General features: G+C 45.4%; 1 protein-coding gene across 2 annotated transcripts in view; it reads right to left on the bottom strand.

The window, feature by feature from the left end:
* Window positions 1–1,283: 1,283 nt before the first annotated feature.
* Window positions 1,284–15,182, bottom strand: part of COL22A1 (collagen type XXII alpha 1 chain) — a 164,965-nt gene continuing 151,066 nt past the window's right edge. For both annotated transcript variants that reach the window (XM_032952970.2, XM_032952969.2), the window contains 4 exons: window positions 13,851–13,917; window positions 13,231–13,413; window positions 12,022–12,099; window positions 1,284–10,347 (listed from right to left, as the gene is read on the bottom strand). In XM_032952970.2, the coding sequence (XP_032808861.2) occupies window positions 10,160–10,347; window positions 12,022–12,099; window positions 13,231–13,413; window positions 13,851–13,917 (516 nt within the window). In that variant the 3' untranslated portion in view covers window positions 1,284–10,159. The remainder of the gene's footprint in view (window positions 10,348–12,021; window positions 12,100–13,230; window positions 13,414–13,850; window positions 13,918–15,182) is intronic.

Here is a 15,182-nt window from a genome sequence, read left to right as displayed (position 1 = left end):
CCCCGCGTGGCCATATAGGACATTACACCCTGCCACCGTGTCGCATGAGAGAGTTCACCTCGCGCCTGTGTCCACGGCAGGGCGCTCTAAACACTCTTTAACACTGGAAGTCAAACAAAATTGCGGGACAATGACGCAACCAACGACGTTATTGGCCAAAAAAAATGTCCAAAGCTACATTTTTCTATACAAATAAAATTCCTTCATTGTGCTTAGGCTAAGCATGCTTAGTATAAAATAAAAAGTGAGAAATTTCACAAAATGTTTAAGTGAAAATATTAACACACCAAATATTGGCAACATTGCCGTTGCTTTATTTTTCCATTAAAAAGTAAATTCCTCCATTGAGATTCGGCTGAGTATATGCTATATATAAACTAAAAAGTGGAACATTTCACGCTCATTTTTTTGTCACGGGAAAAAAAAATCCCTTGGTCGCCGGACTCGTGATCACGCGAATGGCAATCGGCCCTCCTCCATCCTGCACACACACTACTCGTCACATCGTACAACGCTTTCCTGCCAGGATCTCTTCTAAGCATCCCCATATCTAATCCTGCCCATATTAGAGGTTAAATGTTGAAACGTGTCGTTAAACCCGCCAACACCCGACGCAGCCAATTAGGAAGGTTTGTCAGGTAAACAGAACGTGCCATTTCGTTACTAGTACAGCAAAGTCACAACATTGTAAATGTTGTGGCTGGGCTCTCCAACACACCGGTGTGCTGTGCTAGTAACGAATTGGCATGTTCTGTTTACGTGACAAACCTTACGAATTGGCTGTCGGTGGTGGCGGGTTTAAAGACATTTATATTAACAAGATCTAACCCCCCCCCCAAAAAAAAAAAACCTGTATTATATATGACATTGCTCGCGAAAGCTTGCTACGTGTTAAACTGATCATATCCTGTCTTGCCACAAAATTCCCAGCATCTGTCTTAAGACACTTGTGCTCAAAGTCCGACTGTTGAGTGACTAACCTACATTTTTTATTTTATGTTACCAGTTAAGGCCCACTGAGCTATATAGCTCCTTTTCAGGAGCGACTTAGCCACAAATGATAGCTCAACAAAGTGGCTCATCGTGTGGAAATGTATAGCTGCCAAATACTCTGGAGGGAGAAAAAACACCTCAAGAGAAAAATCCACGCGAGCACACGGAGAGAGACATGGAAACTCCAAACATACAGCAGGCGTCAGGATCGGGGTGGAACCCACAACCTCCTGCATACCAGGGCTCTCCGGATAATTATCACCCCCGCCAATAAACGGGCTTCGCAAGCATTTACTTTTACACACACCTTTTATTTGCAAACAATAAATAAACGGGATTTCATACAAGTAAACGTACTCAAGTAAAAGAGCGCAAAGAGCCCTCGCTGGGTTCACATTTATAACATTTATAACCATGCTGTTAGAAATGTCACCCGTTTTCAGAAGCAACCTCGGTTAACTTCCCACTGACCGTCACTAATTGAAATTCGCCCAAATTGTTTCGCTGATAAAAACCCCACGGATTTGCTTTTCCCCATCGGACAGACAGCAAGTGAGCGGTAAAAGCGTGAAGAATTAGTCCACCGAGATGAGACGATCTCGAAACGACGACAGTGAATTAGCCACCCCCCTCCCCCCCCCCGCCGGACGTGTGTTATGGTTGCACCCCGTTGCATGTTCTCCGCTAAGCCCGTTTCGTCAAGAACGTGGAGCGAAACGTCGGGACGTCGTGCTGAACGTAACACTGCGGCAAAATTCATAAGCGCAGTGGCGAGCTGCACAGTGCAACCGCGGAAATCCCCACGCGATCGTGTTAAACACTGAATTATACTCAACGCGTCACGTCTAATGGAAGTACGCCCTGTATCGCTTATACAATTCCATACAAAAATGCGTGGCGTTTTAGGGGAAACTAAACAACTAATTGTAAATATATTGTACCTAAACTTGGCAACACACTAGCACCATATGTAATTGTCCCTAGAAGGCTTTGAACATTCGTAACCCTATTGACTCTAACTGTGGGTAACGACAGTTGGGTACCAGTTGGGTACCACGGGATATATTTTAAGAAGTGTGAGCGAAAAACCGCTTTGTGTAATGGCGAGAGGAGCCGGCCAGAATTAACAAACAAAAAACAACAACAATAACAACAACACACCAGCTGTCGACAAGGGATTAATAAACATCGGGATGAAATTCAAAAACGAAAACCGATATTGACAATGAAACCACGGTTGAACGAGTGAAAAGAATGCGACACCACTTGAGCCATTTAATCCGAGGTCCGTAGCAGCGTCGGGCAAGTTCGCACCCAAGAGTCGTGGAGGAGAAAAGCTGATCGTTTGCAGATTTCCCAAGTCACCGGTGCCCAGCGGCACTATTTGAAGAGCGCGGCGATTCATCTATATTCAGATTGGCATCATTGCCCCCTACACCTGGCACTGGGAATTTTTCAAATCCCTTTCCACGGCACGTGCGTCCCTCCAGCGCCCGGAGGCTCGCTACATGGCCCAGCCTCCGGTGCGAACAAACAGTGCCTGTCGCAAGATCGACTCGTCATTGAGGCCAAAGAGACCCGAGGTTATTCCTACACCCGCTTCCTCCGCTCACAATGCAACGCACGCTACGAGCGGCGGAGATTTGTGGCTAATGTGAATATTGCTCGATCGTTGAGGAAGAAGGTCGAGGGGCTTGGCCAGGGACACGTCGCTCGCAAGGGACGATGGCCGGAGGTCGAGGCCAATGACGGAGTGGCAGCCGAAGGGGTGGGGGAACACGCGCGAGGTGACGTCTGACACGGAGATGGAGCAATCACAAAAAGCTTAGGCACAGGGACTGGAGAGCTTATTGCTTTGTACGCGACAAGATGACAGTGGCTTGGGGAGGCGTTCATCCAGCAGTGGATAATAGATTACGACTGACAATGACGACGACGAAGATGATGATGATGACGACGATGACGACGGTCATTCTGAAAAGCGCTGTTGGCTACGGCGGAGTAGATACGTTTATTTAAGCCTTTCCCATTCCGTTGGCGTACGCATACGTCATCGGTTTAACTAAAATACAATATCTATAGCGGTACGTCTTCAGGTCGGAAGACGCAGCAAGGCTCCCCACAAGGCCACGCGGGACGGCGCGTGGCACGGTTTGGCGCCAGCGATCATGGAGCGCGAGTGGTGTCGCTACGGCGCTCTGCGGTGAGTAACAACGTCCTTCAAAACAACGACGCCTACGCCTATCTGAATAACATTAACGCCGAGCCACTACCGGGGGACCCGCGCCCTGCAACCTGCAGACCGTCTCGGAACGCGAAAACGGTTTCAATGACCCACGAGGGCACTGCCAGCTAACGGCCTCGTCATCGTCGCCACCGCCGCTCTTCACCGTTAAATAGAGGACACCGAATGGAAGATCGACTGCGGGAGGGTCGACCGGCCCCGCTTGTCGACGTCGAGAGCGGCACCGCACGGCACGGCACGCCCCGCCGGTGGCGGGGCGTCGACACGCGAACGGCGCGTGAGCGCGGGGGGTGGCTCCCGAGCGCGTCTGGTGCAAGCGAGTCGCGCTAACAACGAGCGCTCGTCAATGACATCGGTTTTCGGGCCGGAGCGAGCGGATTTAGCATCGGAGACGAAGGGCAGGTCCGTCTCGGTTAAAGGTCAAATGTTGCGTGAAACGTTGCACACAGTATAAAAGCACTTTGTTACAATGATTGTCATATACAGTTTTCTTATGCCGCTGCGTTAATAAAGTAGTTTTTTCTATATCTTAAAAAAAAAGATATACGTGACCGGTCAATGCTTCGCTCGTATGCATCGTTACTAAGACCTGCATACTTAATTACTTAAGGTGTGTTTATCGTGTTTATTGTGTATACATATAACGCTGTGTATATAATAACTAAGCACGGATATAATTTTCTACACCATGGTAAACGCACCTGGAGGATAAAACAATAATGTAATGTGCAAGAAAGTCACACTGCAATGCAAAAATAGAGACAACTTTACAACAAACAAAAATTTTCTAAGTCATGCAAATAGAAAATGCCAAAGATGTAGCAATGCTCCAGTAACACCGGCATTGCGAGTGATGTGACATTTTCTGTTTTAAAAGGGAGACGAGGCTTAGTTGGTCTCGGCACGTGTTGAGAATAAACAAAAGAAGATTCAACGAGAAGGGCTACGGAGATTTGATTTTTTTTTATTTAACCAGGTAAGACCCACTGAGCTGTGTTGCTATATTTCAGAAGCGACCTGACGACAAACGGTAGCTCAACACAGTGGCTTATCACGTGGATATTTATAGCAGCCAAATACTCTAAACACATGTTGATTCTAAATATGGAGGAAAAAAAATCGGAGGACTCGGAAACAAAAATCCACGCCACCAAGGGGAGAGGACACGCAAACTCCAAATATACAGCAGGCGTCAGGGTCGGGATCGCATCCGTGACCTCCTGTGTATCGGGCGAGGCAGTTAACATCTCGCCACCGTGGGGATGCCACCGTCCAGGGCAGGAGGAGCAGAGGGAGACCAAGGGCGAGACGATGGGAGGACGTGGTGGAGTGAGATAAGAGAACAGTGAATGCAACTGCAGTAGCTGGACGGAGAAAGAAAATCCGAGCAGCCGACCCGATGCCAATAATTGGTCTTCTGGCTTGGAAGAAGCCACGTCTAAGAGGCTCGATGTAGGTTTATGTAAGCGTCGAGGTTTCAATGTAAATATATATGGTCTCTCATGAATATATGTATGTATTCATATGTGGGTCTCAATGTAAGTCTATGGATCATGTAAGTGTATGTAAGTCTATGGGTGTCAATGTAAGTCTATGGATCATGTAAGTGTATGTAAGTCTATGGGTCTCAATGTAAGTCTATGAGTCTCAATGTAAGTCTATGGATCATGTAAGTGTATGCCAGTCTATGGGTCCCAATGTAAGTCTATGGATCATGTAAGTGTATGCCAGTCTATGGGTCTCAATGTAAGTCTATGGATCATGTAAGTGTATGTAAGTCTATGGGTCTCAATGTAAGTCTATGAGTCTCAATGTAAGTCTATGGATCATGTAAGTGTATGCCAGTCTATGGGTCCCAATGTAAGTCTATGGATCATGTAAGTGTATGTAAGTCTATGGGTCTCAATGTAAGTCTATGGGTCTCAATGTAAGTCTATGGATCATGTAAGTGTATGTAAGTCTATGCGTCTCAATGTAAGTCTATGGATCATGTAAGTGTATGTAAGTCTATGGGTCTCAATGTAAGTCTATGGGTCATATAAGTGTATGTAAGCCTATGGGTCTCAATGCAAGTCTATGGATCATGTAAGTGTATGTAAGTCTATGGGTCTCAATGTAAGTCTATGGATCATGTAAGTTTATGTAAGTCTATGGGTCTCAATGTAAGTCTATGGACCATGTAAGTCTATGGATCATGTAAGTGTATGCCAGTCTATGGGTCCCAATGTAAGTCTATGGATCATGTAAGTGTATGCCAGTCTATGGGTCTCAATGTAAGTCTATGGATCATGTAAGTGTATGTAAGTCTATGGGTCTCAATGTAAGTCTATGAGTCTCAATGTAAGTCTATGGATCATGTAAGTGTATGCCAGTCTATGGGTCCCAATGTAAGTCTATGGATCATGTAAGTGTATGTAAGTCTATGGGTCTCAATGTAAGTCTATGGGTCTCAATGTAAGTCTATGGATCATGTAAGTGTATGTAAGTCTATGCGTCTCAATGTAAGTCTATGGATCATGTAAGTGTATGTAAGTCTATGGGTCTCAATGTAAGTCTATGGGTCATGTAAGTGTATGTAAGCCTATGGGTCTCAATGCAAGTCTATGGATCATGTAAGTGTATGTAAGTCTATGGGTCTCAATGTAAGTCTATGGATCATGTAAGTTTATGTAAGTCTATGGGTCTCAATGTAAGTCTATGGACCATGTAAGTCTATGTAAGTCTATGGGTCTCAATGTAAGTCTATGGGTCATGTAAGTGTATGTAAGTCTATGGGTCTCAATGTAAGTCTATGGATCATGTAAGTGTATGTCAGTCTGTGGGTCTCAATGTAAGTCTGTGGATCATGTAAGTGTATGTAAGTCTATGGGTCTCAATGTAAGTCTATGGGTCATGTAAGTGTATGTAAGTCTGTGGGTCTCAATGTAAGTCTATGGATCATGTAAGTGTATGCCAGTCTATGGGTCTCAATGTAAGTCTATGGATCATGTAAGTGTATGTAAGTCTATGGATCATGTAAGTGTATGTAAGTCTATGGGTCTCAATGTAAGTCTATGGATCATGTAAGTGTACGTCAGTCTGTGGGTCTCAATGTAAGTCTATGGGTCATGTAAGTGTATGTAAGTCTATGGGTCTCAATGTAAGTCTATGGATCATGTAAGTGTATGTAAGTCTATGGGGGTCAATGTAAGTCTATGGATCATGTAAGTGTATGTAAGTCTATGGGTGTCAATGTAAGTGTATGGATCATGTAAGTGTATGTAAGTCTATGGGTCTCAATGTAAGTCTATGAGTCTCAATGTAAGTCTATGGATCATGTAAGTGTATGCCAGTCTATGGGTCCCAATGTAAGTCTATGGATCATGTAAGTGTATGCCAGTCTATGGGTCTCGATGTAAGTCTATGGATCATGTAAGTGTATGTAAGTCTATGGGTCTCAATGTAAGTCTATGAGTCTCAATGTAAGTCTATGGATCATGTAAGTGTATGCCAGTCTATGGGTCCCAATGTAAGTCTATGGATCATGTAAGTGTATGTAAGTCTATGGGTCTCAATGTAAGTCTATGGGTCTCAATGTAAGTCTATGGATCATGTAAGTGTATGTAAGTCTATGCGTCTCAATGTAAGTCTATGGATCATGTAAGTGTATGTAAGTCTATGGGTCTCAATGTAAGTCTATGGGTCTCAATGTAAGTCTATGGATCATGTAAGTGTATGTAAGTCTATGGGTCTCAATGTAAGTCTATGGATCATGTAAGTCTATGTAAGTCTATGGGTCTCAATGTAAGTCTATGGGTCATGTAAGTGTATGTAAGTCTATGGGTCTCAATGTAAGTCTATGGATCATGTAAGTGTATGTCAGTCTGTAGGTCTCAATGTAAGTCTGTGGATCATGTAAGTGTATGTAAGTCTATGGGTCTCAATGTAAGTCTATGGGTCATGTAAGTGTATGTAAGTCTGTGGGTCTCAATGTAAGTCTATGGATCATGTAAGTGTATGCCAGTCTATGGGTCTCAATGTAAGTCTATGGATCATGTAAGTGTATGTAAGTCTATGGATCATGTAAGTGTATGTAAGTCTATGGGTCTCAATGTAAGTCTATGGATCATGTAAGTGTACGTCAGTCTGTGGGTCACAATGTAAGTCTATGGGTCATGTAAGTGTATGTAAGTCTATGGGTCTCAATGTAAGTCTATGGATCATGTAAGTGTATGTAAGTCTATGGGGGTCAATGTAAGTCTATGGATCATGTAAGTGTATGTAAGTCTATGGGTCTCAATGTAAGTCTATGAGTCTCAATGTAAGTCTATGGATCATGTAAGTGTATGCCAGTCTATGGGTCCCAATGTAAGTCTATGGATCATGTAAGTGTATGTAAGTCTATGGGTCTCAATGTAAGTCTATGGGTCTCAATGTAAGTCTATGGATCATGTAAGTGTATGTAAGTCTATGCGTCTCAATGTAAGTCTATGGATCATGTAAGTGTATGTAAGTCTATGGGTCTCAATGTAAGTCTATGGGTCATGTAAGTGTATGTAAGCCTATGGGTCTCAATGCAAGTCTATGGATCATGTAAGTGTATGTCATTCTATGGGTCTCAATGTAAGGCTATGGATCATGTAAGTGTATGTAAGTCTATGGGTCTCAATGTAAGTCTATGGATCATGTAAGTCTATGTAAGTCTATGGGTCGCAATGTAAGTCTATGGGTCATGTAAGTGTATGTAAGTCTATGGGTCTCAATGTAAGTCTATGGATCATGTAAGTGTATGTCAGTCTGTGGGTCTCAATGTAAGTCTATGGATCATGTAAGTGTATGTAAGTCTATGGGTCTCAATGTAAGTCTATGGGTCATGTAAGTGTATGTAAGTCTGTGGGTCTCAATGTAAGTCTATGGATCATGTAAGTGTATGCCAGTCTATGGGTCTCAATGTAAGTCTATGGATCATGTAAGTGTATGTAAGTCTATGGATCATGTAAGTGTATGTAAGTCTATGGGTCTCAATGTAAGTCTATGGATCATGTAAGTGTACGTCAGTCTGTGGGTCTCAATGTAAGTCTATGGGTCATGTAAGTGTATGTAAGTCTATGGGTCTCAATGTAAGTCTATGGATCATGTAAGTGTATGTAAGTCTATGGGGGTCAATGTAAGTCTATGGATCATGTAAGTGTATGTAAGTCTATGGGTCTCAATGTAAGTCTATGGGTCATTCATAATAAAGGTTTTTGGGTTAGATCGCATTATTTATAAATGTGTCGTAACCCTCCACCACCCGACACGGCCAATCAGCAAAAAAAGTGTCACGTTTGCAAAAGACAAATAGTTCACTACTCTAGCCCACCGGTGTGTTGAAGAGTGAATCCACAACATTTACAGTTTGAATACGACGTTTCGCTGGTAATTACATCCAGCATCATCGGGCAATTTGCCAGAATGGTAAAGCCCTCACTTGCTCCCGGTCTTAAATAGAGCAGTAGGGTGACATCATCACTAAACTCATATCAGGTGCAGTGATTTGAGGCGGGGGGGGGGGGGTATTGTAATTATATAATCGATTGGTAATCAGTCAATGGTTATGATTAGTAATGAGTTGTAGATTAGTAATTAGTTGTAATGTGTGTTATTGTGATTATATGCTACATTAGTAATTCGTTAATTAATATGTGTTTCCCCTATAAGGAATTGTAATATGTATTATTTAATAATATGCTTCCAAGCCACACTAAGCCTATAGCTATCAGAACAATTAAAGTTATTTCTGTTTCTCTCAATTTCAATGGATTCTATAATTAGTCTTTGCCAGTAATAATTAGTTTTACACAACACTTCAACGTTATCAAAATCAATTGAGTGTCCTTGTTGACAAGCATGTTCTGCCACTGCCGACAGTTGTGTTTGAGATGATTTAATATTTCTTTGGTGTTCTATGGGTCTCAATGTAAGTCTATGGATCATGTAAGTGTATGTAAGTCTATGGGTCTCAATGTAAGTCTATGAGTCATGTAAGTGTATGTCAGTCTGTGGGTCTCAATGTAAGTCTATGGATCATGTAAGTGTATGCCAGTCTATGCGTCTTGATGTAAGTCTATGGGTCATGTAAGTGTATGCCAGTCTATGGGTCTCAATGTAAGTCTATGGATCATGTAAGTGTATGTAAGTCTATGAGTCTCAATGTAAGTCTATGGATCATGTAAGTGTATGTAAGTCTATGGGTCTCAATGTAAGTCTATGGATCATGTAAGTGTATGTAAGTCTATGGGTCTCAATGTAAGTCTATGGGGGTCAATGTAAGTCTATGGATCATGTAAGTGTATGTACGTCTATGGGTCTCGATGTAAGTCTATGGATCTCTATTCAAGGCGAGTGGATGTGGCTAGAGTAAAAGCGCAGGTAAGAATTGGACCAAGAAAGATAATCCAACTAAATCCACTGCTGGGACTGTGGGCTTAGAAGAACATGAGCAAAGGATTCTCTTGGCTGTGATTGGCTGATCTGTCAACAAACGGATCCCACTAATATGGCTATTTCCAGGTGTCCTCTTAGCTGTGCTTTCAAGTGCTACTCTCACACGCGTGTGGGAATCTCGTACCGTAGGAACAAGCGTTCCCTGAAAGGAATAAAAAAATCCCATTTTTCTAACCAGCAGCAATCAATTCCTGATCGAATGCCAGGGTTCAACTGGTAACTGGCTCTTGCTTTTTTTTTAAATAGCGATGTTGACAATCCTACGCGGGCACACCACTTTGCCCTTTTTAAAAAATATATTTGCTCTTATTTTAATAACTCTGACAAGCTGTCGGTGAACCGTTGAGGGTGGCCGCGTCCAAACACAAACGTTGTTTAAATGCAAATCGAAGCGGAGGAAGAGGTGGCGGCGCAGGTGGAGCTGCAGGGGGAGGATGAGCGGCGATGGACTCGCGCTCACGGCCCCTTGACGTTCTGAGCCGGACGTGCGAAGGAGGCGGCAAAGTAGCACGTGGACGGGTCGCATTGACCCGTCCGTCCGGGCGGGCCCTGCGGCCCCGACTGCCCGGGGACGCCGGGTTCCCCCGGCTGGCCCTGAGGGCCGGGCGAACCGTCCTTGCCGAAGCCGGGGATTCCAGACTGACCTGGATTGCCACACGCAATAGGTGCGGGGGGCGGGGGCGGAATGGTCACATACCAGGTGAGGCATCGCAGGGCAAACAAACGCGGACAGCTCCCCGCTCCCCCTCTCACCGTGCGTACCACCGCCGGACACCTCACGCTGGTGATCACACGACGCTGGACCGCGTTAAGGACCCGGTCTACCAGGCTTGCCGTTTCTTCTTATCCACCACCACGGCGCAGGTCACAAACACCTCTCTTTCTGCGTTTTCCCTCTGCGCTGCTTAACGTTGAATTTCCATCTCGTTATTACTTTACCCAAGCTCCGACGATATTTTTTCTAAATTCAAGAAATGTGTCCAAACTCTGATATATTACAACTACGGCAGTCCTGGTTGTTGCTGATCCGTTGATGTGTTGGGCCTGTGCTTAAAAAACATGTAAAACAATAATAACAGATCTGACACTGACCCATCGCATCCCACGCTGGCCCTTCAGTGTTCACCCGTCCATCACACGGCATCATGAGGTGTACATGGGTCAGGGACGTGTAGAATGCTCATTTACTTAACCCCAGACAACACACCATACTCTGACCCAGGAATCCTATGTATCTTTTGTATTATCAGATGATCTGTAGCGGCTGGGAAAGGAACACGGGTGGATTTATTTGCTGTATGAGCTTTGTCTATTCTCTCGTCAATTATCACGATAAAAAAAACCGTGGTATTTAAAAACTCTCTCGCAGGTTTTGCTGAATGAGATTTCACAGAACTACTTTTGAGATTCCGTCAAGTGACTCTTTAATCCAAACTAGGGGTACTGCACTTTCCCACATGCCCTGTCGTAGAGATGTTTGTCGGATGGTGATAGACGCGATATTTGTAACCCTCACAGCTGGAAATTTGAAAACTGAATCCCAGATTCCGATTCCAGGATCTCAGCAGTACCATCTCAATGCTCTGAGCCCTGAGCTACCCGGTCACCTCACACGAGAGTTCAACATTTAAATCTCATTGTGAGAATGTGCGATGCCAAGATAACCGGATTACGTCAGCGACGCGGGAATATCAGACGTGGCAATTAAACGGGCCCTTTTATGCGTTCCAGTGACGTGCCGCCAGGTGGCTGAACTAATAAAACCCCAAATTGAGCTCGCTTTAAAATGTGGTGATTACGAAGGTCTGCTTTCCGCTCTGAAAATACTGTTTTTTTTTTAATCTTGCCGGTGCTTGCCGAGGCCCCGTTGAATCGTCACGGCCGCCTTGCAGCGGGAGCCGCAAGGCGGCGATATCGCCCGCGCACGTTCGTGGCAGGTTCACTGAAAATTCAATTTTAATTAGATTTTTTTTTTTTAACCAGGCGTCGCTGAGTTGCGTCGCGCATTGCCCTTCGTGATGCCCGATGAGCTGGGAGCTTCGTTAAAAAAAATTGAACCAAGTTCCCAGAGAAGCTTGGACATCGTGCCGAATGGCGCTTGGCAACGACCTGAAACTGCCACTACCTGTACAGTGGTGTGACCTTAAATTGTATCTTCTCCCTCATGAAGAACGTAACCAGGATCAGACAAAGAACTGTCGGCATGTATGTACAAAATAACAGCGTTTGACTTTGTCATGATTATTGCAATCATTATTGTTGTTGTTGTCGAGTGCGTTGCGTGCGAGAGCGAGTTTACAAACAGCGAGAAGCCTCACCTGGCGGGCCCTGCGGCCCCATGTCACCTCGCACGCCGACCCCGGGCATTCCTCTCTCCCCCTTGGGTCCCCGTTCGCCTAAGAGAATGAGGACATCGCAGTCGTGACTGTCCCCGCCCCAGCGTTCGCGCCAATAGCTATCGAGTGTGCAGGCGGTGCAACTGCAGGAGCCCAGGCGCCGGTGTACGAAGAGAGATGGAGGGAAGTTGGACAGCGGGGGACCAAATCTTATTCCTTGTCAACGTGGTCAATGGCAACCTCGCTATGCCACTGGTTATAGTTTTACAAAATTATCTTGCTTGAAGTAATTGCCTTTGTCTTGCGATCACTCTCTTGTGATGGCTGAGAGTGACATCGTAATTGCACAATGTAGTGCAACCGCACACAAGATTTCTGAATCTTAGCTGCACATTCTCTGGCTCTCTCTATATATTTAAAATGTACTGATGTAATGTGGTGAAGTATGGTTAAACAATCTGGGGGGGGGGGGGAGAGAGACCTTCATCTGGTGGCAGAGGATTGACAAATGGATTTAAAATATGAACGTTATTTTATAATACTGTAATTATTAAAACACATTGCGGCAAAGGCTGATAACGCGGCATAAATGATTGAAGTAAGGTGCAACGCAGATGTTTGAGTCGGCAAGCGTGGAAGTGGCTGGTTGTTTTAAATTCATATGACCAACAGGCGTCAGAAGGTCAGACTGGCGTGCAGTGAAATTGCGGGGGAAATCAAAGGATTATTTTACAAGCACTAAATCAGTTGACCTTTCAAAAGCAATATTCAGATTTTTTTTTTTTTGCTTTTCAACTGGTACGTATTACAAAAGGAGTTTGGAAAATTGGAGAAAATGCATTTACTTCATTATTTCCTGCCCATTCTTCACTGCACTTTTGTCAGCGAAATACAACAGAGCTCTGTGTGTGTGTGTGTGTGCTATAGCCATACAGCCGTAATGAAAGGGAAACAGTTTGACCTTCTACCCAACGAGAACGTCGGTGAGACCTTTTTGCATTGACGATCACATGGGTGGGTGGGGGATGGCGCAGTTGGCCCAATGTCCCCATTTACCACGGCTGATGCGCACCTCGGGCCGATGCCCAGAACGGTTAAAGAATAACCGCACGGCGGTGAACATCGACACACCCCCGAAGGAGTCGAGTGCGATGAGTGCGATGTGGGGCCCGACGTTGAGTTGAAACTCACCCTTGAACCCAGGCAAGCCCTGGGGGCCTTCGCGACCCATCTGCCCCGCAGGCCCAGGCTCCCCGGCCGCGCCCGGTCGCCCAGGCAACCCGTCCTTGCCTGGGTTACCGGCGGGGCCTGGTTTGCCAGGCGAAGCCATTATGGCTGCCGGCTGGACTTGGCCGATGATCCGCGCCATGCTTTCTATGGAAAACAGAATTTTGCGAAATGTCATAAATTACCCACAAATTATTTAATTAGAAAAAGGAAAAAAACACGAAGCAACATAGCTCGCTACTTGCACAACCATGCCCGTGTGCAGGCTGGTGCCGCATACACCTGGTGCTACACAGGGACAGCTGCCACTGGGGGTCCCCTTGGCTCGAGTGCCATAGGAGAGAGTGAGATGAAATGTGAAGTGAGGAGCTTTCATTTGCCGAGGCATTTGAGTGCCCTGTAAATGGAAATTTTTAATCCTAAATGCCGAAATGCAAGGGTGATGGGGCTTTCGTGACTTATATTAAATGGAGGGCAATTGGTTCCATTTGATCTTAAAGCAGAATGAAAATGTCAGCTTCCAGTGCTACACCGATATCCTCTGGGCTGAACACTGCGATGCAAGCGTTGTGGTTCTGACGTACCGTCCAGCTGTCTTGATACTTCCTCCCTTATGAATCTCTTTAGCTCATCAAAGGACACAGATTTCCCCTACAGAAAAAAACAACCAATAAAACAAACAGAAGGTGTAAATAAAATAAAATATAAATGTGCAGTGGACTCCTACGTGTTGTCTGCCCATGAACCGTGATGTTTTTGAAGACTCTGAGACATTGCTATGGATTGGAAAGTCCTTCATCCTGGAGTGCGTATATAATGGCTGACAGTTATGACAACAGGTAATTGCTGAGAATTAATTAGTTTTCAACACATTTTTATACATATATTTTATCATCTGGCCAGGACTCTTGGATGCATTCTAGGTAAAGGTGCAGCCCTACAAGTTCATGCTCATGCCACTCCTGGCAGAAGGGCCACCCCTAGAGTCGGCTCAAGAGGCCATTTGGCCTACTCTTTCATGCTGGCCAGACGACTCGGAAGAGGTGGTCGTCGTCACCACACGTTACCCAATCACACACGACCTGCCTATCGACTAACTGTGGTGTACCTATTTGTACTGCTGGGTGGACAGGGGCAGGGACATTTAAGACGCTTGCCCCGTTGTTTCAACTACCGTGCCGGTAGGTTGAATAAAACCGGTGACCTCTGGATTGCAAGTCCAGCACGCTAACACACGACAGCGCGGCGGCATCTCGCAAGCATCGAATGATATTTTAGTCAAGGGCTGCCAAATAATCTATTGACCTCCCCTATCCAAAGGGCACGGATTTACATCAAGTGCAGACACTGTTGCAAGGAAAGAGAAAAAAAGGATAATTTTACTGGCTGAACACTTCAAGAGATGTCCGAATAAATCAAGTGCCGGCATTAAATCGCACGTGCGGTTACACACCGCGCTGCCCTGCCCTGCCACGCGTACTCCCACGCAACGTCCTTAGCGGGACATTTCCACGCGCGGTGAGCGACGCCACTTTTGGTTTCGCTCCGCATCCATCCACCGCCAACCAACGCCGCACCTGGTCGAGCAAGTCGCTTTGGCCCAGCGTCGCAAAGATCGCTGACGCAACGTGGCACAGAAGACAGTTCACCGAGACATCGCTGCACAGCATTTTTGTTGTCAGTCCACCGCTGGATGAGGGCCTCCCAATGCTGTACGGGTACATGCGCAGGCCTTTGTTGTCATTCCACTCCTGGGCGAGTGGCCTGCCCACATGTTCATGAATGTAGCACTGCAAGACTCCGCTGCATTGGGAAACGCCGGCCAGAAGCGAGAAAAGATGGTGAAAGTTGCTCTACACGTTTCGGATAGGGGCCACACACAGGCTTATCTGAACTTCGTCAGGAGCCAAACCCCT

The sequence above is a fragment of the Petromyzon marinus genome, chromosome 12 (genome assembly GCF_048934315.1).
Source record: "Petromyzon marinus isolate PM22_M1 ecotype Great Lakes invasive population chromosome 12, UKy_Petmar_22M1.pri1.0, whole genome shotgun sequence".
Taxonomy (NCBI): domain Eukaryota; kingdom Metazoa; phylum Chordata; class Hyperoartia; order Petromyzontiformes; family Petromyzontidae; genus Petromyzon; species Petromyzon marinus.
This window is presented reverse-complemented; position numbering and strand designations above follow the sequence as displayed.